The sequence below is a fragment of the Neovison vison genome, chromosome 14, assembly GCF_020171115.1.
Source record: "Neovison vison isolate M4711 chromosome 14, ASM_NN_V1, whole genome shotgun sequence".
NCBI classification, from domain to species: Eukaryota; Metazoa; Chordata; class Mammalia; order Carnivora; family Mustelidae; genus Neogale; species Neogale vison.
The window spans coordinates 6,600,517-6,623,918 of NC_058104.1; the positions used below are offsets into that span (position 1 = coordinate 6,600,517).

Genomic DNA, 23,402 nt, shown 5'->3' on the forward strand with positions numbered 1-23,402 from the left:
ACTCTGCGCCAAGGGGCTGCTTCGAGTGCGGTCAGAGCAGAAAGGGCTAAAAGGTGACATCGGAAGACAGCAGTGCCAAGTGGGTAAGAACCCAAGCCCCCCCACGCTCCCAACCTGGAGGGGTTTGCTCAGCGGGAGCCAAGGCCCCACAACACAGGTGCCCGCAAGGCCTTGGCCCGGCCAGGGGCCGACAGGGGACATCCCTCCCACGGAGCTTCAGCTTCCACTCAGAATGCCAGAGGTTTAACGACTCCGGAGGGAAAGCACACGCTGTGTAACTACTTCGATCAGAAATGGCTTAAGAATAAAAGCCCCAGTCCTTCAGGAGACTCCCACACAGCCAGGGCCCCAGACCAGAGGTCTTGCCACGGAGGCTCCACCGAGCCCAGGTCCGAGTCCCTGCGGCTTCACACACATGCTACGGGGTCGGCCTGCAGCGCCCCACTGGGCAGCTGAAACCCGCGCCACACCCGGGGGCCGAGGCTGGAGCTGACGGGGCGCACGGGCTCCCGCGAACACGCACCCCCTTCGACGCCAAGTGAGGGTTTCTTCCCCGGTGTTAACAAGAATCATTTCTATAGTCTTAATTCCAAGTGTCTCCTCTTACCCTGGCCACACTCAGACAGAGGACCCCTGTCATCCCTGCTTCCCATCCTTAAGTGTTTTCTCTTCTCACGGAAAGGCCCAGCACCTTCCAGAGGCAGGCCGTCGGTGAGGGGGAAAGCGCCGTCCGTTCTCCGGAAACGGTCAACAGTCTCATGGCTGACGGCCTTGGGCAGGTGCAGCTCTGAGTCTTTAACAAAGTCCTCGGACTTCCTGGAGTGCCTCTTCTTTTTCTTCTTCTTTTTTTTGTGTCTGTGGAGATCAGCATCAGAGCATGCTACTGAAAGATCGGAGTCCTGCTGATGCCTGCGGAGAAGAAGCCAGAACTCAAACCACCAACAAACCAAACTCGCCTCCGAGCGGCCTGGTCCTCGGCTTCCGCCACCCCCCGGCAGACACTCCGCTCGCACGCGCCGGGGCAGGCCCCAGCTGGGCGCCAGTGCGCGTGCTCGCCGGAGGAGGTGCCTGGGTCCAGGGTGTGAGGTCACCCACTTGGACCCCCCCCCACCCCACTCCAGAGCTCGGGAGCGAAGACTGCTGGCCCCACGTCCAGAAGGAAAATGAGGGGCTGAGGGACAGAACGCTTTCGCCAGGAGACTCCGGCACACGGGAGGGAAGGAGGCTCCCCCTCGGGTAACCGTGTCTGTGTCCCTTCGGCTTTTGTAACCGTTCCCCAGGGTTTCCATCTCAAGACAGGTCAGATGTCAGGCACCTCATCGTGGAGAAGTCATTTTTAAGACAATCGATTTCTGCCCAATTTCGCTTTTTAGAAATACAAAAACAAACTTCCCCACGAGATCTCAAACTAGGAAATGGAGCCCGAGGAACAGACAAGGCTGAGGCAACCCGGGGTCGTCTCGGACCCGCGCCACGGGCGGGCCGGCCAGCAGCACAGGGGCAGCGGGCCCCGAGGTGCGAGAAAACACGAACAGGCACGAAAACACAACCGCATCTGACGAGGGAGAGGAGGAACACAGTTACACAGTCCGGAACTCGAGGTCTCAGTACGGGCCGTGGCACACACGCTCCCAGACATGCCGCGGCACGGGCCGCGGCGGCATCACCGTCCTGCAGCGCGGGGTCCGGCGGCGACACTCGCCGCTCTCGGCACCGTGAAGCGCGCCGGGGCGGCGGCTCGGAGCTGCGGTTCGGCAGTCGACCGCGGCGGCAGCTCACGCCCCGCAGAGCGGGCCGCAGGAATCCAGCCGTCAGTGCCGCGGCCGGCCCCGCGCGGGGGTGGGGGGCCCGGCCCGGCTCCCGGGCACGGAACCGGAACTGGGCCTCACCCTCACCTGGAATCTCGGCCTCGGTGTTTGTCTTTGGATTTCTTTTTCTTCTTTGATTTTTTGTGCTTCTTCACTTTAGGCTCTTCCAAGGGATCCTTCTGGAAGCCCCTCCAGGCCTTTCTCTCGAGGTGACCATCACTGTTCTCCAGGCTGTCGTATCTCCGTTTCCGGGACTTGGCATTCTCGTGTTCGTGGAAGCGATCGGCGAGGTTACAATTGGTGTCTTCGGCTGCAAGTGCAATTTTCTCGTGGGGGTACTTGTCGGGGTACGGGAGGAGGGCGTGCGGCGGGCCTGCCCGGGGGCTGCCGAAGCGGTGCCGGTCCTTCCCCTTGGCGAGCAGCTCGTGGCCCTTCCGCCCCCTGTAGTAGTCCTTGTAGGGCCGGCCGCCGGACGGGCCCGCCTTGGCGTACTCACGGGCGCCGGGGAAGGGCCTCCACTCACGCACCTCCCGGGCCGCGTACGGGGCGTACCTGTCGTGGTAATGCCTACACTTGTCCCACCGCAGTCTGTCGGGGTAGTACTTCTCCCGGGCCCAGGAGTGCTCGCCTTCGGGGGGGTGGTACCTGCTCCACTCCTGGTCTGAGCCGCCTCTGCCGCGGGAGTGGTGGGGGCCGTACCTGCCCAGGGAGCGGCGCTCGCCGGGGCTGAGCCTCTCGCCGTGACAGGGGTGGTGCTGGCCCCCGCTGCCGCGCTCCGTCCTGTAACGGTCCTGCTTGGGGCCCCGCTCCCGCACAGACGAGCGCCGCTTTTTGTGGTAGCGCTCCTCGGTCTTGCTCCTGCTCTCCCGCGCACGCTCTCCGCTGGAGGAACGATCTCTTCGGTTGCGATAATGTCCTCGATCAACTTTTCTGAGGATACTGATTTTTTCCTTAACTGGAGAATGATCTGGAACCTTTTGTCCAACCATGTTTTCTTCACATTTCTCCCCGTTACTTTGTTCGGGGCCCCCTTCTGAATGATTTTCTGTGATCTTGTCTGCTTGAGGAGAGGGCAAGCCCTCGACCGCCGCACCTCCGCTCCGAGGAGGGTCCTCCAAGTCCGAGCACGTGTCTCGACTGATGTAGACTAAGAGTTCGTGCTCACAGGCACCCTCAGAGTGTACGGGGGCACTTGGGCTGGAACTCCCCGCAGCCTCCACTGCGGCCGAGGCCCGGGGGCTCTCTAGTAACACCCCCGATCCGGCCTGGGGTGTTCTGCTCTGGTCATCTGTTAAGTCCCCGGGGCTGCACAGTTTAGGGAGTGGATCGTCGCCCACGGTATTCTTAGTACTGCTGCAAAGGGTGTTGGCACTGGGCAAAGACTCCTCGGGTTTTGCTAAAATGTTTTCAGAGACTTCTTCTTTGGTAGATTTGACACTGGGGTCTAAGGATGGCAAAGCCTTCTTTAACTTGCTGCTAAGGCTCGTGAGGGTCTCCGGTTTCTCATGGGACTCGGGAGAGGGACTGCCGGCCTCCAGCTCCGCGCCAAGATCGTCTGCAGGACCTTCCTCTGTTCCAGGAGCACTGCAGCCCCATCAAAACAAAGAAATCAATAAATCAGTCAGTGGCTCGATCGCATTATGGCTCACAAGGACAAAAACTTCAAAACATTCCTTAACTTTAAATAATCTGTGCCCTTAACATATCTGGCTGGAGCTGAATACTGGATTTATCATTTTTGGAAACTAACATTCTCTTTCTCTCATTAAACAAAAACACGAAATTCTCTATCAGGCTTAGTATCTACTATCCCATTTTTCAGCTACAATAATCCTGCAGTCGTAGGCTCTTTCTGTTTTCAGATATACTTCTAATTCTTAATAACTGTGAATGATCAGAAAAGTCAGATTGGCGACCAGAGGCTCTAACTTTTCCTCTGCGTTTCTCCCAAGCCTCCAACAGAATCACTGCCTCCAAACCCAGCCAACGGCCCCTCGGAATGTAGGAACCGGGAGGCTCTAGTAGGACAGTGAGGCTTTAGAAAGCCTTCCTGGAGGACATGAACTCTGTCTGCCCTTGTCTGCTACAGGGTCCCCGAGGTCTGCTTGAGGTTAATGAAAACTGCCAGCCAACATTAACCACCCTCCAGGGGCCCCACTTTTTAGTGGGAAAATCCCTGGGGGAGAGAGCACAGATGAGATCAGAACAGACAAGGCACCTCGGGCCCGGCCGTGAGTCTCATACCCGCATGTGAGAGCAACACCCGCTGGGTCACAGCCCACGCGTGGTTCTGTCACATAACCGTCCACGGTCATCCTCACACATGTGACATCTGAGGAGAAACTAAGCTAGACTGGGGAAGGGATGAAAAGAAGGCCATTACCAAGTGACTGGGGAGTCATGCCGTCCCCTCTTGAAGGTAATCTGAAGGGAGAGTTCTTCGCCTCCAGATTGGCTCCGCTCCATTTTAATAATTAAACCTTCCAGACCACTGTTCAGTAAGGGCAGACCCCCTGCCGGGGGCCACTCTGAGATGTGGGGTGCATTCTGGTTGTCCCAGAGATGGGGGAGCCCAGGGACAAGCAGGCAGTGGCATGCAGGGAGTAAGGAAGGGCCGCACGTCCCACAAGCCGACGTCCATGTGGGCGAACACCCCGGCTATGAGACTATTGGCAGTCTTCATGGACGTGACATTTTCCAGGGACACAACTACTGTGTAAATCCAGAGACAACCAGAATGTCACCAAAAGTTGTCCCTTATGAGGACATCACACCCCTGATGGTGAAATGTGCGCGTGGGACTGTGCTCAGGACACGAGGCCACGTCCCACACGGCAAGGCTCGCAGCGAACCCACTTGGGGCGTCGTCACGCACTCGTGGGCAAACCAAAACGCCACCAGCTGGTATATTCCTCCTGTCTCTCACTCCCGTTACATTACACTCAGGAATTGGACCATTTAAAAAAGCAAACAAAGCATTCAATGTGGAGATAGACTGTCTTATCTACGAATGAAATTTCAGGATTCTGGAAGGAGCAGAGTATCTGTAACTTGATGGGAGCTGAGAAGCCCTGTCCTACAACCTTATCGAGTCTTCACGTTTGTCGCTGGAAGGCTACGTGTCAGACCTGGAAGCAGGCCGTAGCGTCCCTAAGCCAGAGAGACGGGGCTAGGCTGAACAAAGCGTTAGCTCAAGGACATCGTTTTCACAGAAAAATGGCAATTCATCTGGTAAGTTTTTTCTTTCCTTTTCTAAGAGGCACTTAACAACTTCTCTAGCTCATGAATAGATTCACGGGCTTCAAGAGGTCCACAATGAGACGTGCGCAGTCGACAGCGGCACACGGCACACGGGCACCATCACGGTCCCCTCGCCCGTCATCATCTTACCTGGTTTCTTCTGTCGAACCTTTCACCTTGTTGCTGAGTTTGAAGGTCTCTAAGACTTTGTCTTCTGGGAGAGGCGGCAGAGGAGCAGGCATCAACTACGATAAAAAACAAAGCTCTTTCAACCCTTACTGCTGCCGGGTGCCTCCCTATCTCTGATCCGCAGCCGGTGAGCGGCTGGACGTGGGAATCAAAGCCAAGCCCCCTTCCCGACCCCCGGGCCACCCCACGACGCTCACCTTTCCCGGCAGACCATTCGCCTTAGAAAAGGGATTTTCTGAGTGTAGAGTAGGCGGGACTTGGCAACTGGCACCATCACAAGGCAGACCGTTTTCCTTCAGGTCGCTGTCTGTACTGTCAGCACCGTTCAGAGCAAGGGGCTCTCGAAGCTCGAGCGGACAGGCCTCGTCGTCTTCCGCATCCTGCACAGAAGAGTCCGAGCTCTCGATCGTACCGAGGCCGTTCTCCTTGCCTAGGCCCTTTGCCTCCTCGTCGGACTCTTCGGACGACTCCGCGCCATAGGGCACCAGGACGCTGGAGCTCAGCTTGGACTTGCCGTTCATCACGGGCTGAGAACAGGACTCGCTTGGGGTCATCTGCTTTGTGACTTTACTAGAAACCGCCGTCGTGGGCGCGCTCGAGGTAGGCTGTATTGCAGAAGAGTTGGTAATGGTAGAAGAGGGAACAGGCTTGGTTGGGTTCTCCAAAGAACCACTGTGAAGGTTGGGCTGAGACTGGCCTTGGCGAACAGGTAACTTGTTGTGAATACTGATCGTGATTTTTTGTTTCTTGGGGTGTTCTGGAATCACTGATGGCCTGTTAACAGACCAGTTTTGAACAGAAGTCGAAGCATTAACAGAACCAGCCCGGCTGACACTGGAATTTGCACCGGGACTCGACATGGAACTGCTCGGTGCTTCCTTCAGTGGCCCGGTCCCATTTAAGTGAGGTGGATTCTGGAAGAAAGAAGACCCCGGGTGGTGAGAGCCCCAGGAAGGGTCACAAAGAATCCAGTCTGGCTGGGGGCCCTTCCCTTTCTGCTCATCATCTTCTTTATTAGAATATCAAGTTTCCCACACCTAGAATCACCTCCTCCTCCTGTCCGCTTTGACCATAAACCTTCCATGGGTCCCTGTTTTTTGGTAAGTAATCAACAACTATTTCTGTCCAGAACAAACCCCAGCCCCGATTCTTTCTGCTCCAATCTGACAGAAATGAAGAAGCCCCCTCGGGCACAGAGTCACGCATGCTTCCCTTGGCCGGGCTTCCTGGAAACCCGCTGCCGTACAGCAGGAGGAAGTGCCAGCTAGCGGGGAGATGGGCGGTGTGGGCAGACATAGAGCACGGCCTGGGACGCCGTCCCCTCCCTCCACGTCCCCTGAGTCCTACTCTTGAGCTGTTCTGCTCCATACCCCACCTATGCTGCTCTCTTCTAGAGGGCAAACTGGTGGCCGTGGGTGAGACCGCAGTTCACAGAGGTGCTCTGCGTGGCCTTCACAGAGTTTTGTCAGATACCTGAATTAGCTGCTATCTTAACATCTGAAGGTTTCCCGTGAAGGAAAACAAAAAACTTGGAAAAGAACCCGTATTCGCCACCCTTCCACCCGGCGCTCGTGCTTCTAGCTGCCCGGGGTGCTGGCGTCACTATTAAGCTGAGCCAAGGCAGAGCCCAGCATCCGCCCAGCTCCGAGAGGCACTGGATTTGTGACTCCGGCTACAATCAAACACTATCCGATGTCCACAAAATACAGTACACAACTAGACCATCTGCTGACTCAAACATATCACACTCCAATGGAAAGGCTGTCACAGCACTATGGTATTGGGGGGGTTGCTTTCACACACAGACGGTGACCATAATCACTGCATCAGGCCAGCGAACGCCAGGCCTTCCCTCCTGAAGGTCTGTGTGTCACGTGACACAGGCGCTGACCACCAGGGGGCGCGTCTGAGCCGCTGGACAGGCTGGACGGCCGACAGGACACACCACACTCCTGAAAGGGCTACATGGATACACTGAAAGTAAACTTTTTGTGAGTCGCTTTCCTGTTTCTAGCATTCATCAAGAATCCCCAAATATTGGGGCGCCTGGATGGCTCAGTCATTAAGCCTCTTCCTTCAGCTCAGGTCATGATCCCAGGGTCCTGGGATTGAGCCGCGCATCAGGCTCCCTGCTCAGCGGGAAGCCTGCTTCTCCCTCTCCCACTCCTGCTGCTTGTGTTCCCTCTCTCACTCGCTCTCTCTGTTAAATAAATAAAATCTTAAGAAAGAACAACAACAACAACAAAAGAATCCCCAAAATATTAAGTCCACTCTGAATAAAAAAGTCCAAAGTGAGAGCTAAAATCTCTAGTGTTGGGGCACCTGGGTGTCTCAGTCAGTTAAGCAGCGGCCTTCATCTCACATCATGATCCTGGGGTCCTCGGATCAAGGCCCACGTCGGACTCCCTGCTCAGCGGCAAGTCAGCTTCTCCCTCTTCCTGTGCTCTTGTGCTCACTCACTTACGCTCTTGCATTTACATCTACACCCATACCCAGGCCTTTGTTCGTTACAGTCATACCCTGAGATATTCTGTATATTTGAAATATTTTATAACTGATGGCTTGCATGAACTTTTTTGACAAGGCATTCGGTGGTACGAGGACACGGTGGCTCCTGCGGCGCTCACCGGCAGCTCTGAACAATCCCCAAGTTGCCACAAAGATCGCACCCTCCTCTGGAACGTTACCTTTGTCATGTGAGAGGGCAGCTGCGGTCCGATAAACCCCGCCGCAGCCTGTTTGCTGTTGACGACGCGCTGGCTGATCACAGGTCGGGGTGAGGACTGGCCGGGGCTGTGAGTGGAATGAGTGAGTTCACCTCCATTTTTCACATCGTGGGACCTGGGGACAGAGAAGGACAGCAGTTAAGGCTTCACAGGGCACGTCCTTAGGAGAGATTCATCTGGAGTCCCCCAGGGACCAGAACGAGAAGCTGCAGTGCATGGAGCTTCGCACAGGATCCCCTCTGGGTCAAGGTTAGTGGCAGGTGCCCCCACGGGGAGGCACAAAGGTAACCGTGCAAGTGGTATTTTTGATTGTGTGTTCCAGAGATGCCACTACCTGAAAGCAATTCTTTTCTGTTTACTTTTATTTTTCTAAATGTAAGTACGTGCTCTTACAGAAAGTCTGTATCCAGAAGTGAGACACACAAACACTATGCCTCATCGCACCCACGAGAGGCTTCTACTGTTCCGATTTACTGGAATACCCTCCAGGCTTTAGCCTGTACTGTTTTTTTCAACTCCACTGTGAAAGATTTCAAACTGCTTTTTCTCCATATATACAGAACACTCTCTTGTATCACTTTGAGAAAAAAAGGGTCATCATAAAAATCATTTTTAACAGCTGCACAATAGTCCAACACACGGATATGCTACAATGTACACACTCATTCTCCTTAATTTGTTCTTAATTTTCAGCTACTATAAATGAACACCTCAAAGCACACATCAGAGTTTTCCTAAGACCACACGCTTCCAGAAATGGAATTAGCGAGTTGGAGCTCACAGCAGCAACAGGGAGCCGTGAGCCGGTGCCCAGCCAGGCCCGGCCCGGAACAGGACTAGCTGCCTAGCCCAGTGGCTGAGAGGTAACCCCACCCAGGCCCTCAGAGGCCCCTTCCTGAGGCCTCCACACCCTGCCTCCCTGGCCCTACCATGGCCTCCAGGATCCTACCATGTGCTACCCACGGCAGCCCACCCTCCTCCACCATCACTGGGCACCTTCTCTGCATGCTTCCCTGTCAGCTGGCCACGGGGCTGGAAGCTAAATCCGACTCCTAATCCACACCCAAAAACTACCTCCCTTACTCTGCTGGCCCCAGTAAGCTGATATTTCAATAACCGAATACGGAATTTAAATATGCTGCTGAAAAAAAAAAAATGCTGCTGAGAGGAAAAGAAAGGACATAACAGAAAATGTGAAAATCCGTTTTCCTGCCAGTACCTGATATAAAAGAGAACGTAAGCTTGCTGACTGAGTACCGATCTAATATCACTGGTAGATACGATGGAGTCATTCATTTGGTACCAGAGGCCATTGCTCGCCTGCAAGAGAAAGGCAACAAAGGAGGAATTAGATACGATCGCACGAAGACGGAACACCAACCAAACAGGAAAGTAAGAAAAATGGGCCTTCGTATTTTCACTGGCAAAGCCCCACCTTGCCCCCCAAGAGCCAGTGCTACCTTAGAGTCTATTAAGACAGCAAAACCTGCACGGCTTACTTTGATGTAGCAGAAGTAGTGGCCAGCGTGGCAGTTAAAGCCCGTGTGCACCAGCACTGCGTACAGAACATAGATGATCGGTTCTCCATTCGGCTGAGACATGTACGGTCGGATATCAAGATATTCAGGGTATTTCACATCCTGCACAGAAACGGGGAGAGGCTCAGGAATGCTGCTTCTGAAGGCCCAGATCATTCCGCATATCCCCACGGAGGCCCACACGCCACCGGGCTCTGTGCCCTCGAATGTTCCAGCAGAAACCTAACACGCTGAACCACACGTCAAAAGGCACAGTCAGCCTGGAGCCACCTTGAGCCCGCACGTCCTTCGTGTGCTCCCCCCCTTCCTGATTTCCCTGAAGCAGACACGGCTCTGCATTAAGCAAACCCTCTGAATTGGCCACGGGATGGAACACTAATTCTGGACGTCGGTCGCACGTGGCTTTACTACTTTGGGAAGGGACTGTTTAGATCTCTTGCATACTTCTGATTTCTGATACATCCAGTCTTCAGGAAGTGGAAAGAAAATATGAAAATTCAGTGTGCTACCCTGAGAAAACCTCAACAAAGAAAGCCAACTCTGACAAAAGAGTGTGAGATCCCGCAGGGCCGCCCTCTTTGGACTGCGAATGACACAGGCTCTCCCTGTGTCTCCTGCTTTCCCTGACCACGATGCCCAAGTGCAGACCACAGTTACCAATTCTGTCATCAGTAGAGTCCAACCAGCTAAAGGACAGAAAAACTGCACTCAGGAACGCACACGGCACGCTACACCAGCTCAATGCTCGGACACGTTTCTCCCCACTAAGTACTAGAACCCAGGAAATCAAGGTAACAAACTGTTCAGTTAGGTCACATATAACCCTTGATAGCTACTGACACATAAGCCTTGAGAAAGACCACATAAAAGGTTATTAATATTATCTACCTACCTTAGCAATTTTTCCACCAGTAAAATTTGCAAAACGTTTCAGAGAAAGTGTAAGAACATTAGAGGATCTGTGTATAGTGAACCTCTTTGAAGCTGGAACCATCTTTTTACACCTTGAAATAAACAGAAACAAAGGATTAAGAAGATGTGTGTAAGTATAGATGTATTTTTTTTTTTTTTACAAGAGAACAAATCTACACCTTTATTTACTTTTCATTAAATTTAAATCCTTGAGGGGTACAGCATCACACGGATCCTGTGGCCAATGGCTTTAGCAGGAAGGTTGCTTCGGAATTTGGCACGAACCATGCCGCTGTTTCCATGAGCACGAGTTACTTTTCCCCAGATTACTCTGGTTTTGTTTGGTTTGCCACCAGGAGTCACTGTGTTGTTCTTTGCTTTGTACACGTAAGCACATCTCTTGCCTAGATAGAATTCCGTTTCATCTCGAGCATATACACCTTCGATTTTAAGAAGAGCTGTGTGCTCCCTCTGGTTGCAGAGACCCCGCCTATAGCCAGCAAAAATGGCTTTGGACCACAGCCTTCCAGACATTATTCGGCGTTTTAGAGGAGTCCTGTTCCCAGCAGGCCTCCACAGGCCCCAAGATGGCGGAAAAGTATAGATGTATTTTTTAAGTCTTTGCCTTGTTTTTCTGAAACATTTCCCACCAAACCAAAAGAAAGCTACTAGTGAAAAACACCACCCCTCCTCTCAGCCAATAGTGAAAACACTAAAATTTGGGGCGCCTGGGTGGCTCAGTGGGTTAAGCCTCTGTCTTCGGCTCAGGTCATGATCCCAGCGTCTTGGGATCGAGTCCCGCATTGGGCTCTCTGCTCAGCAGGGAGCCTGCTTCCTCCCCTCTCTCTCTGCCTGCCTCTCTGCCTACTTGTCTTTTCTGTCAAATAAATTAAAAAAAAAAAAAATCTTTAAAAAACAAAAACAAAAAAAAAACCACTAAAATTTACGACAGGGGGAGACTGTTCAATTAGCATGAAAGAAAAAAGGAAGCCTAGGACAGATTCTGAGAAGCCCCAGAGACACTGATAATTTTAAAATTAGGTTAAATACAGAATTCTCTCAACTCAAACTGAACATCTGTGGAACTCAGAATAGGAGAGGTGCCTGCGGCTGTGGGAGCTTCCCCCCAAGACGTGAGTGTTTGGTAACGATCACCCATAGTACCAGCTTCTAAAAAAATGAAAATCTACTGAAACATGTGAAACAGGACTTTCTTCAAATAGAGGCTCTCCTGACTTCACAGGGCAACACAGCAATGAAACCTCAACACTGGACGTTTCCAGCAGTTACCACCCTGAATCCTGGGTGAGAAGCAGAGAAGGCGAGCCCCACTCCATCGGCGCCTCTAACAAGGAGTCCACGAAAACGCCGAGCACCACAGACGCGTCAGCCGGGCCGCGCCGGGCCGAGCAGCTACGTGGACGGCCCCCCGCAAACCCGCCCAGTCACGGGGCACGGACCCTCCCGGGGGCAGGGGTGCAGGCAGACACTGAGCACTCCGGCCCCGGGAGCGCGGAGACCCGACGTCCTCCTAGACAGCACGGAAGCTAAGAGGGCTCCCCACCCGCGCCCGAGCCCCGCCGCCACACCCGCGTACTTGCTGCACTTGTAAGAGTTTTCCCCGTCGAGCTGCTCCGGCTTCACAAACTGCTCCAACGCCTTGTTCACACTCTGAGCGGCCTGGGAAGAGAAGAACAGCATCAGCACACGGGACCGCTCCCTGCCACTCGACAGAAGAAAGAGAAAACACGACTCAAAGGTCTAAAAGCCAATGTGAATTTTCATGTAGAAATTTCTCTTTTATTAGACATGGACTTTGAGACGTGTACCCATCCCGTGACTCTCCCTTCGTTAAACGCCGCGCACATCAAAGTGAACAACGTGTGAAGAAGCTGCTTGCTGCAGTGTTATTCCAAAGAGCATAAAACGGGAAAAAAACCCCAACACACACCAGCAAGGAAGAGGGCCTGTGCCTGGTGGTGCCCACGCTCAGGGGGCCGCAGCACCCCCGAGCCACATGCCCTCAGAGAGGCCGCTCAGCGGAAGTACATGAAGGTGGCCAGTGCCCGAACAGGCCTAAGGTGCAATTGTGTAGTTCGAGTCGGTAAATAAGAGGTTCTGGAACAGTTTGTATCAGATTGTTAAGGGTTCATCCTGAGGGACGGGACCCTCTACACATCTGCAATGTTCCTCATTTCCATCCTAAGCATGTATTACATTTGTAATCGGAAAAGCAAGAGATTAACAGAAAATAGGAGCTTAGAGACCGCAAGAAACAAAAGAGTTTCTAAACAGTGACAATCATCTAAATTAAACTAATGCAGGCAACAAATTCTGATTTTATCACAATTAAGTGAAAAGTCAAAGGGCAAGAAAAGTCCCTACGCTCCCTGCTACAAATCTTACATTATTTCCTCTAAATACAGTCTCGGCATATGAACAGTTTCAATTCATATTCTCTAGCAAGTGAAGTTATAAACGAACCACAGATAAAGTCACACGAAGTCTGTTTTTTTTCTAACCTCACCACCACAGCTAGCAAACGTACCTTTATCTCCAACGTTATATCGAGATATGGGTCGAATGTATCCGAGACACCTTTGCAATTTAAACACTTGACTGAAATGAAAATAAAATGCAAAGAATAAGCAAAGTGTAACCCTTATGGCAATACCAACTACTGACACAAAAGAACACAAAAATATGATTTTCAAATAAAAAACTTAAAGTACATTTTTCAGACTGCACAAGAGTGTTAATATGAACCACAGTGTGAGCCAAGGTGTCGTGGGTGCAGCCCACGGGTGCTGCCGGCTGGAATGCGAATGGGTATAACCTCTTGGAAGAACGATCTGGAGCATCAGAATTTAAAATACACACACCACCCTTCAATGCAGAAATTCTAATAACTAAGAACTCATCCTACTTAGACACTTCTCCGTGAACAGAAAGGCATTGTAGAAGGATGTTCCATGAATGACTAATGGTAGTAACACCGAAGAATTACAAACAGCTTCAATATCCATTGTTAGGGGACTTAAATGAATGGAATTCTACTTCAGCAGTGAGAGACTGTGTTAGCTGCATGTACCGAGATGTAAAAAGATTTCTCATGGTAAGAGAAAAAGGGAAGAGATCCATCTAAGACACTTTCAGTCTGCTCGTGCATAGGAAAGTACTGGAAGGCTATACTCTAAACTGGGGGGAAGGGAGACCACTGTCCATTGCTAATCCTTTCCTACTGCACTTCTTTAACCACGTGCATGTACCTCTTTATCAACCTTAAATAAAACTTTACCTCTCGATCTTAGGTATCCTCCAAATATCTGACAAACGAGGGTGGTAGCCTGGGTGTGTCTGTCTAATCTGAAAAATAAACGGTGACATGAGACAAGAGTTCTACAATAATTACAGACACTGTGACATCTCTAAAAGAACAAGAATTCAAATAGGAAGCCACGAAATAAAAAGACAGCAGCATGCTTGGCAGCCAGAGTCATCTCACCTGGACCAAAGCACTGTGAGGGTTTGGGGAGAGGCAGAAAGAGACAGGACAGTACTGAGAAGGGAGCTGTCACTGAGGCAGGAGTTCGGCCGGGAAGCGAGCAGCAAGGCTGTGACACTGGACGTGCGGAGCAGCTGCTGAAGGCAGGGAGCGCAGGGCGTTCTCCTCTGCCCTGGGCTCCGTCATCCAAATGAGCAGAGCCCAGCCACGGGACAGCAGCGGTGGGAGCAGCACAGGAGATCTACCAGGTGTGTTCGGGAAATGCAAGTGGGTTGGGATTTGGTATCTAGTTGTACTTGCAATCTTCCTCTTGAGACTACATTTAGATTTTAAGGAAGAAAATGTAAGAATTGGTAACTGACCAGAGTAAGAAAAATGCAGGGAACACACAAAGATTTCAGAGGCTGGAGAGGAGCAGAAAACACATCAGAAAAGAAAAGTGGATAGTTTTAGATCTGCAAAGGGATGCTGATGCTGAGAAATGGAGTAAGGGCAAAACCGACCCCCAATTCCTGACTTCCGTAATTAAATCCACACTGTTATAGTAAGCATATCCTTAAAATTTTTCCATCATTTTAAAATGATGGCAATCGCTTGAGGAAGAGGCAGTGCAAAGTCAAAGGTAAGCAAACACAGAGCTCAGGACATTCATGTAAAAGGCACAACTGAACTCCAGTGAGCCAGCAATGCCAAGGGAAGAAGTGACCGATGCTTCACTGTACTCACTTATTGCTGCCATTCAAGCATGCTTTTTGCATAGCATCAACAGTGTACTGAAGGAATTCGTGGGCATCTTCTTGGTTTCCAAAGCGGAAGTGCCTAGCTATACCTGTGAAGTTTCAGTAAAGACAAAGTTTTATCTTCACACAGGATACACCCCAGCTGTACCCCCCAGACATTCTACCTAATGGCCATCTGTCAGCTAGGAAGCAGGTGACTATTTTATGAGAACACAGCACTCACACACACTACCCTAAGAACAGCAAGGCCCACACCCCGTAGACCATTACTACACGTGGCCTAGAGCTGCAGAGAGCCCAGAGGCTCCAGGTCTGCAGCTAACAAAACTATACTTGAATAAATTCAACTTCAGCTGCATTGTCTCAAAACTTTGTTCAAAACGTTAACGTTTGTTTGAGATGAGATGTCAGCGCACACACTCTTAAATTCAGTGCCAGGTTACCCTAAGAGACTCCACAGCAAACATAACTGTCTGAGTGCATCTTGGTTCTGTCTCAACAACCCACAGAACACACTGTGTCCTCAGAATCTCTGCAGCCTTGTTTCTTTCTTTCCTTTTTTTTTTTTTTTTTAAGAGATTTTATTTATTTTAGATAGAGACAGAGAGAAAGCACGAGAGGGGAGAAAGTCAGAGGGACAAGCAGACTCCCCATGAAGCTGGGAGCCCGATGCAGGACTTGATCCCGGGACTCCAGGATCATGACCTGAGCCCAAGGCAGTCACTTAACCCGCTGAGCCACCCAGGCGCCCAGCAGCCTTGTTTCTAATGGACTAAATGGCTACAAGACAAAATGAGAATAAAAAACAAGTGCCTAGACAATGTCACACTAAAACATGAACAGACCAATTTCTATACATGAATATACAGAAACATATATTAGCTTGAGCCATATGAAACTGCCAGTTCTGCCTACAAAAATGTCAATCTCATGCTCCCGCCACGTGTGCGGGGGTTATGTGAGCTCATGAATACACATGCACACAAACAGCAATGACCTTTTCTTAAAGTCTAGGTTTAAAAATAATTAATCATTCTTTATATATACAAAATTAAACAAACAAAATTTCCCCTGGCTGAAATTCTGCCAGGATCCAAAACTGTTTAAAAAAATGTTTGTGTTGGGAAGCCTGGGTGGCTCAGTCGGTGAAGAGTCTGCCTTTGGCTCAGATCATGATCCCAGGGCCCTGGGACAGAGTTCTGCATCAGGCTCCCTGCTCAGCGGCGAGGCTGCTTCTCTCTCTGCCTGCTGCTCCCCCTGCTTGTGCTTGTTCTCTCTTTCTGACAAATAAATAAAATCTTAAAAAAATAAAATGTGTGTGTTGTCTCCTCCGACCTGTTAATACTACCGAGGGCCAATAGAACACCTCTTAAACTTCGGCAGCTTTTTAGGCAAAAGGATTATAGATTGTTGCTGTATAATTATCTAGCCCTGTAATTACCCTGCTAGATTCCAGATTAACAGTTAGGGTTTCTTTTTTATTTGCACACATTTTTTCCTTCTAACTCAATTAAGATGATGTAAAAGTTTATTACAAAAACACACAAAGAGTGCATTAAAGCAGTTCACATACCCTATCGGGGTCGTTATAATGCAAAAGAAAATTTTCAAGTCATTTAAAAATGGAATAGAAAAAGTGAAATTTATCCACAAATTTGCTGTTATGAGTTTAAATGTTGCTTTAAGAGTATAATTAATTTGGGCGCCTGGTGGCTCAGTGGGTTAGGCCGCTGCCTTCGGCTCGGGTCGTGATCTCGGGGTCCTGGGATCGAGTCCCGCATCGGGCTCTCTGCTCAGCGGGGAGCCTGCTTCCTCCTCTCTCTCTCTGCCTGCCTCTCTGCCTACTTGTGATCTCTCTCTGTCAAATAAATAAATAAAATCTTTAAAAAAAAAAAAAAAGAGTATAATTAATTTCAGTTTGATAATATCTGGTGCTATACATAGCATAAGACTCATTCACTGAATTAAAACCAATTCAAAACTATTTAAAGAAACCTGTGGGACAAGGGGCGCCTGGTGGCTCAGTGGGTTAAGCCTCTGCCTTAGGACCCATGTCATGATATCAGGGTCCTGGGATCAAGCCCCACATTGGGCTCTCTGCTCAGCAGGGAGCCTGCTTCCCTTTGTTTCTCGCTGCCTGCCTCTCTGCCTACTTGTGATCTCTGTCTCTGTCAAATAAAATCTTTAAAAAAAAAAAAAAAAGATACCTGTGGGACAATATTATATTATTCATATATATTATATATTATTATATTATAATAATATATTATAATAGTTAGAGACATATATATATATATATAATATATATAATAGTTATAATATAACTCAGCATAGTAATCCAAATATCTGGGGCATGGAAATCACTGTAAAATTTATCAATGATTTTATTAACAAAGTGAGTTTTTAAAATTTTTAAATTTGCGGGGCGCCTGGGTGCTCTGTCAGTTGAGTGTCTGACTCCTGATCTTGGCTCAGATCTTGTTCTCACAGTCGTGAGTTTGAGCCCCATGTTGGGCTCCACGCTGGGCGTGGAGCCTACTTAAAAAAATATTAATTAATTTGCTTATATTAAACCGAATATCTTATTACACAGTTATCTTTTGTGGTTTCAAAGTGTGTGTATTTCTATACTAAATGTTTTACTAAAGACTTGTTACTAATTAAACCCATACCCATGTATGATAAAACACGTTTGTTTTCCATAATATACCACGAGCTCATCTTTTACCAGTTAGGCCATTAAGACCAATTACCTAATAAATACTAACATAAACTACTACAGATGATACTTACGCCGCATCTCATTAATGACGAACATCGGCTTAATAACATCCCCAGGATTACTGAGCGCCTGGGTGATATGTGCTTGCATTGTACACATCATACAAAATCCTTCTGCATGACCTGAAAGATAAGACCATAATCCACCGAATTAGCAAAATAGGACCCCATACAGACATCACAGAATATTTTAAATACGGGCCCCACGCCTGAAGTGAAGTAATTACAGCTACTGCAGGTCACGCCTTGAGCTACATACTTTCATTCATTCTCATTTAATTCTCCAACAAACCCAAGTGATAAGTATGTACTGGTTCATACTGGTTTTATAAGAGAATAAACTGAGGCTCAGAGAGTTAAAATTTTGCCCAATGTCAAATAGTACTAAGTGGAAGACACATCCTGGACTCAAATATTTCCTTCATATTCAAAGCCTGTACTCTTAACTACTCTTTCTACTGGAAAAAGAAGTTTTCTCTTATACTAGCATTTGTCTCAAAGAGTTAAAAAAAAATGTCACTCTACAAGAGTCTGAAAGTCTCTCCATATATATTCTGGTCTTGTTGGCCACATATGGGGTCTCTGCTGCAAAGTCTTCTTCTTCTTCCTTTTTACAACTTTAGAAAAATGTGAAAACCATTCTTAGCTCACGACTAACTGGTTCTACTGGTATCCTGTGAGCAGAGGCCACAAATGCCGCTAAACATCCTACAAGAAGCCCAGGCCAGCCCCCACAACAAAGCATTATCTGGCTCTGAACATCAATAGTGCTGAGATTGAGAAACTCTGCCTTAAACTAAAGGCCGCTCAGAACCTGCCTAACAAAGCTTTAAAAGCACTGAAAGGCTCAAACCATTTCCAAATGCTATAACTGTGTCCCAGTATAAAGCTCAAAAATATTTATAGGGATTTAAAAAAACCCTCCAGCACCCCAAAACATAAAGTTCTAATCAAAGACCACAAGGCATACAAAGATGTAGGAATGACCAACAACAAGGAGAAAATAAACAGAAACAGACCCAGAAGTGGTACAAATAACAGAATCAAAAGACAATGACATTAAAAAAGGACATTGTACATATAATCAATCACATGTTTAAGGAGGTAGAAGAGAACAAGAGCATGTTAGGGACAGTCATGGAAACAGAGTCAAACGTATTTTACAAGTGAAAAGTAGAATCTCTGAGATGAAAAACACACCAGGCAAGATTAACAATAGATTAGACAGGAGGGGAGAAAAGATCAGTGAACTTGAAGACTTAGCAACAGAAATCTTCCACAATGAATCATACACACACAAAGTCAAAACAACAACAACAACAACAGATATGCTTATCAGTGAGCAGCGGGACTCCAAGTTAGTCCCTAAACACACACGTAATTGGAGTCTGAAGGGACAGAACAAATATCTCAGGAAATAATGACTGTGTACAGAGTGTGCAAGGGAGACTTTTAGAGTGATTCTACAGTTTTGTGTCCTGAGGAGGTGGTGGTGTGCATGAATCTAGACCTATGTTAAAATTCATAGAACTATGTACCAGAAAAGGTTAATAATGGTGCTCCAGTTACAAGCATAAAAGCTTTTTTAATGACTAAAAGCCACACAAATTTGAAACAGTATATTGACAGATTTAAGAACCTCAACAAATCCCAAACAGAAGACAAGCAACAACTCCACAAAGAATCACTCAGTCAGACTGCTGAGAACAGAGATAAAGAGAGCATCATAAAACCAGTAAGTAAGGGCGCCTAGGTGGCTCAGTGGATTAAGCCTCTGCCTTCGGCTCAGTTCATGATCTCAGGGTCCTGGGATCAAGTCCCACATCAGGCTCTCTGTTCAGCAGGGAGCCTGCTTCCTCCTCTCTCTCTCTCTCTCTCTGCCTGCCTACCTCTCTGCCTGCTTGTGATCTCTGTCAAATAAATAAATAAAATCTTAAAAAAAAAAGCAGTTAGTAATAAAAACATATACATAGAAACAAAGGTAAAACTGACAACAGACTTCTTGTCAGAAACAACACGAGACAGTGCAGTCACATCTTTGGGGTTTTAGAATAAAAATGTCAACACAGAGTTCCATACCCCATAAAAAACTTTCGAAAACAAAGACAAGACTTTCACTTCTGGGAAGATGATGTGGAAGTTCCTTTCCTTATTCCTTCCACTAAGTAAAAAAGCCCTAGACACCATATATGAAGCACACATAAGAATGCTGTGCAAGGTTAAGAGTAAAAGACAACCCAACAACTCTGGAACCCAAGGGATGACACTGTGGTGAGTTCCCTGGGTTTTCTTTGCGCCTCATATAGTCCAGAGCCAAAGAAGCCAAGAACCTGGAGACACCAAACGGGACAAAGCCCCAGTGAAAGCCTGCTCTCGCTAGCCAAAAGACCAAGAAAAGGGAACATGGCAAGACAGAAAACTTTTAGACAGTAATTCTCTATACCACTGGCTATAAGCTTCAGAAAAACTATGACTCACCCCCACTGCCCCCTAGGTCAGCAAAGGCCAACCGGGCAGCCTAAACTTCCACTTATCAGGCTGTAATGAGGCAGACCAAGCCACCCACTAGAGCAGTGTTAGAGAAGATGGATTAGGAGGTGGGACTTTCTTCCACGCTGGGTGGTAACACACCACCCACCCCATCCCACAGTCAAGATCAAATCAGGAGCCTGGACTTCTACCCCACCGCCCGGTAGTAAGGACGACTCCCCCCAATTCTCCGTTGGGGTAATTTCAGAATCAGGACTCTCACCATCACCCTGTAGTACAAAGCCACTGCGGTGCCAGTGGAGACCAGATGGAGAGCAGGAATGAGGAGCCCCAACCCCCTGTGTCATCCGTGTCAATGGAGACTGAGGAGGGAAGCTGGACTTCTACCTCAATCTAATACAATTTCCTCTGCCAGAGCGGTATCACAGAAAGCCAGCTAAAACAATCATCAGATAATACCCACATAAAATTTCTAACACTAAAATATCCAGATTTCAACTGAAAATCACTCATCACACCAAGAATTTCTCAACTGGGGTGAAAAAAGACAATAAATAAAGGGCAACAAAAGGGGCACCTGGGTGGTTCAGTGGGTTAAGCCTCTGCCGTTGGCTCAGGTCATGATCTCGGGGTCCTAGGATCAAGCCCCACATCGGCCTCCTGCTCAGTGGGGAGCCTGCTTCCCCCCCCCCTGCCTGCCTCTCTATTTGTGATCTCTGTCAAATAAATACAATCTTAAAAAAAAAAATAGGGGCGCCTGGGTGGCTCAGTGGGTTAAAGCCTCTGCTCTCTATTTGTGATCTCTGTCAAATAAATACAATCTTAAAAAAAAAAATAGGGGCGCCTGGGTGGCTCAGTGGGTTAAAGCCTCTGCCTTCGGCTTAGGTCATGATCCCAGGGTCCTGGGATTGAGCCCCGCATGGGGCTGTCTGCTCATCAGGGAGCCGTTTCCCCCACCTCTCTCTGCCTGGCTCTCTGCCTGCTTGTGATCTCTCTCTCTCTGTCAAATAAATAAATGAACTCTTTTAAAAAAAAAATAGAGAGAGGCCAACACTAAGATGGCAGACAGAGATGTTAGAATTATCTAACAAAGAATTTTTAAAAACCGTGATAAAAATGGCTCATCAGATAGTTATGAACACACTAGAAACAAATGAAAAACATAGAGAGACTCAGCAAAGAAACGGGAGATTAAAAAAAAAAACCAAATGGGAACACTAGAAATAAAAAATACAATAATCAAAATAAGCTCAGTGCATAAGCTAGACAGAAGAATAGAGATTACAGAAGAAAGGCGCAGTAAACATGAAGACAGAACAACAGAAATTACGTACTCTGAACAACAGAGGGAAAATGAACAGGGCACCAGGGACCTAGGGGACTCTAACAAAACATCTAGCACACCTGTCAGCAGAGTCCCAGAAGGAAAGGAGAGACTAAGATGGGCTAAAAAAGTATTAGAAGAAATGAACAAAGTGTATGAAATAAAGAAAAGAAAAAACGAGAGAAGATTTCAGATCAAAAACCATGGAGGCCAGAGGAAGTGGCAAAACAATTTTCAAGGTCTGAAAGAAAATGACTGTCAAGCCAGAATCCTATGCACAGTGGAAATACTCTTCAGGAATGAAGGCAAAATCAAGACCTCCTCAGATGAAGCAAAACTAGAAAAATTTGTCACCAGTAGACATACCCTAAAAGAATGACTAAGGGAAGCTCTCTCAACAAGAAGGAAATGATTTGTTTTAAAAAGAAACCCTAGGGGCACCTGGGTGGCTCAGTCAGTCAGGCATCTGTCTTCAGCCCAGGGCATGATCCCGGGGTCCTGGGATTGAACCCTGCATCAGGCTCCCTGCTCGCCAGGAAGCCTGCTTCTCCCTCTCCCACTCCCCTTACTTGTGTTCCCTCTCTCACTGTCTCTCTGACTCTTTCAAATAAATAAATAAAATCTTAAAAAGAAAGAAAGAAAGAAACCCTAGAACACTGAAAAGGAAGAAAAGGGGCACCTGAGTGGCTCAATCAGTTGAGCATCACTCTTAGTTTTAGCTCAGGTTGTGATTTTGGGGTCGTGGGATTGAGCCCCATATCAGGCTCCACACTAGTGTGGAGTCTGCTCACCCCCTCCCTCTCCCCACTTGTACTCTATAAAGTAAGTAAATAAAATCTTAAAAAAAAAAAAAAGAAAGAAAGAAAGAAAGAAAAGAAACCAGGCTTAAATCCTGATCTGCTGAATTTTCTAATACACCAATTAAAAACCCATATTAACAATGTAGATTGAAAACCTGACTCAACCATATGATATCTACAAGAAACTCATTGCAAATGTTAACAGTATAGGCAGGCTGAAAGAAGGATGAGAAAAGATAAGTCATGCAAACATTAATTCAAAGAAAGTAAAAACAGCTCCGCTAATAGCAGATAAAGCACACTTCAGAAGAAAGAAAGCTACAAGACATAGGGACATTATCAAAAATCCATATATAGATATTGATAGTTATCTTGCTGTATTCAAGCAATGAGGTAAGCCTAGGCCCCTCCTACTTGGCCGCCATCTTTTCTTCTCTCCTCTGATGTGTAATTATTTTTGTATTTTGTTGAGTTTTATTTGTAATATTTATTAAGGGTTTTTACATATCCATGATGTACGTGTGTGTGTGTGTGTGTGTGTGTGTGTGTGTGTAGCGATACTAAATGTGTTTGTACCAAACAACAAAGCGGCAATATACATAAACCAAATTCTAACAGAACTAAAAACAGACATAGAGAAATCCACAATTACAGCTGGGAACCTCAACACCCTTCTGTCAATAAATGAAGAACTAGAAAATCAACAAGGGTACAGAACTGAGCAATATCATCAGCCCATGGGATATGGGCAGTTTATAGAACACTTCACACAACAGTGGAATACAAATTCATTTCAAACATTTGTGGAACATACACTAAGATAGACCATATCCTGGCCCACAAAACAAACGTCAAAAAATTTAAGAGAATTGAAATAATAAACGGTGTGTTTTCTGCCACACTGGAATCATACTAGAGATTAGAGAGAGATAACAAGAAAAACAATAAACACCTGGAAACTAAGTAACATGCTTCTATATAATCCACGGATCAAAGAATAAGTCTCAAGGGAAATTAAAAGATGCACTGAACTGAATGAAAATGAAAAGACAACATATTAAAAATGTGAAGACACAGCTAAAGAAGTGCTGAAAGAGAAATTTACAGCAATTACCAATATCAGAAACAAAACCAAGGGTAACAATACAGACCCTGCAGATACCAAAAATTGAATCTGTAATTTAAAAACTCACAAAAAAGAAATCTCCAGGCCAATACAGTTTCACTGATAAATTCTACCAAATGTTTAAATAAGGATTTTCATCAATACTATAAAATCTCTTCAAAAACACAGGAATTAATATATCCCAAATTCATTTTGTAAAACTAGTATTACCCTAATACCAAAC

The 23,402-nt window shown here is 47.6% G+C and overlaps 2 protein-coding genes across 3 annotated transcripts in view; both read right to left on the reverse strand.

Moving 5' to 3' along the window:
* USP42 (ubiquitin specific peptidase 42) overlaps positions 1-23,402 on the reverse strand; it is a 52,277-nt gene that overhangs the window by 3,843 nt on the left and 25,032 nt on the right. For both annotated transcript variants that reach the window (XM_044233800.1, XM_044233801.1), the window contains exons 4-16: positions 17,452-17,562; positions 14,645-14,747; positions 13,712-13,779; positions 12,962-13,032; positions 12,011-12,093; positions 10,394-10,505; positions 9,463-9,603; positions 9,183-9,283; positions 7,925-8,078; positions 5,435-6,151; positions 5,199-5,293; positions 1,896-3,392; positions 608-909 (exon numbers count right to left, since the gene is read on the reverse strand). In XM_044233800.1, coding sequence (XP_044089735.1) covers positions 608-909; positions 1,896-3,392; positions 5,199-5,293; positions 5,435-6,151; positions 7,925-8,078; positions 9,183-9,283; positions 9,463-9,603; positions 10,394-10,505; positions 12,011-12,093; positions 12,962-13,032; positions 13,712-13,779; positions 14,645-14,747; positions 17,452-17,562 — 3,555 coding nt within the window. The remainder of the gene's footprint in view (positions 1-607; positions 910-1,895; positions 3,393-5,198; positions 5,294-5,434; positions 6,152-7,924; positions 8,079-9,182; positions 9,284-9,462; positions 9,604-10,393; positions 10,506-12,010; positions 12,094-12,961; positions 13,033-13,711; positions 13,780-14,644; positions 14,748-17,451; positions 17,563-23,402) is intronic.
* On the reverse strand, positions 10,566-11,018 carry LOC122895962 (60S ribosomal protein L35a-like). Its single transcript, XM_044233841.1, has one exon. The coding sequence runs from the start codon at positions 10,945-10,947 to the stop codon at positions 10,615-10,617; it is 333 nt and encodes a 110-aa protein (XP_044089776.1). The 5' UTR covers positions 10,948-11,018; the 3' UTR covers positions 10,566-10,614.

Excerpts from the sequence above, each read along its gene's own strand:
- LOC122895962 (XM_044233841.1), bottom strand. The coding sequence starts at position 10,947 with ATGTCTGGAAGGCTGTGGTCCAAAGCCATTTTTGCTGGCTATAGGCGG.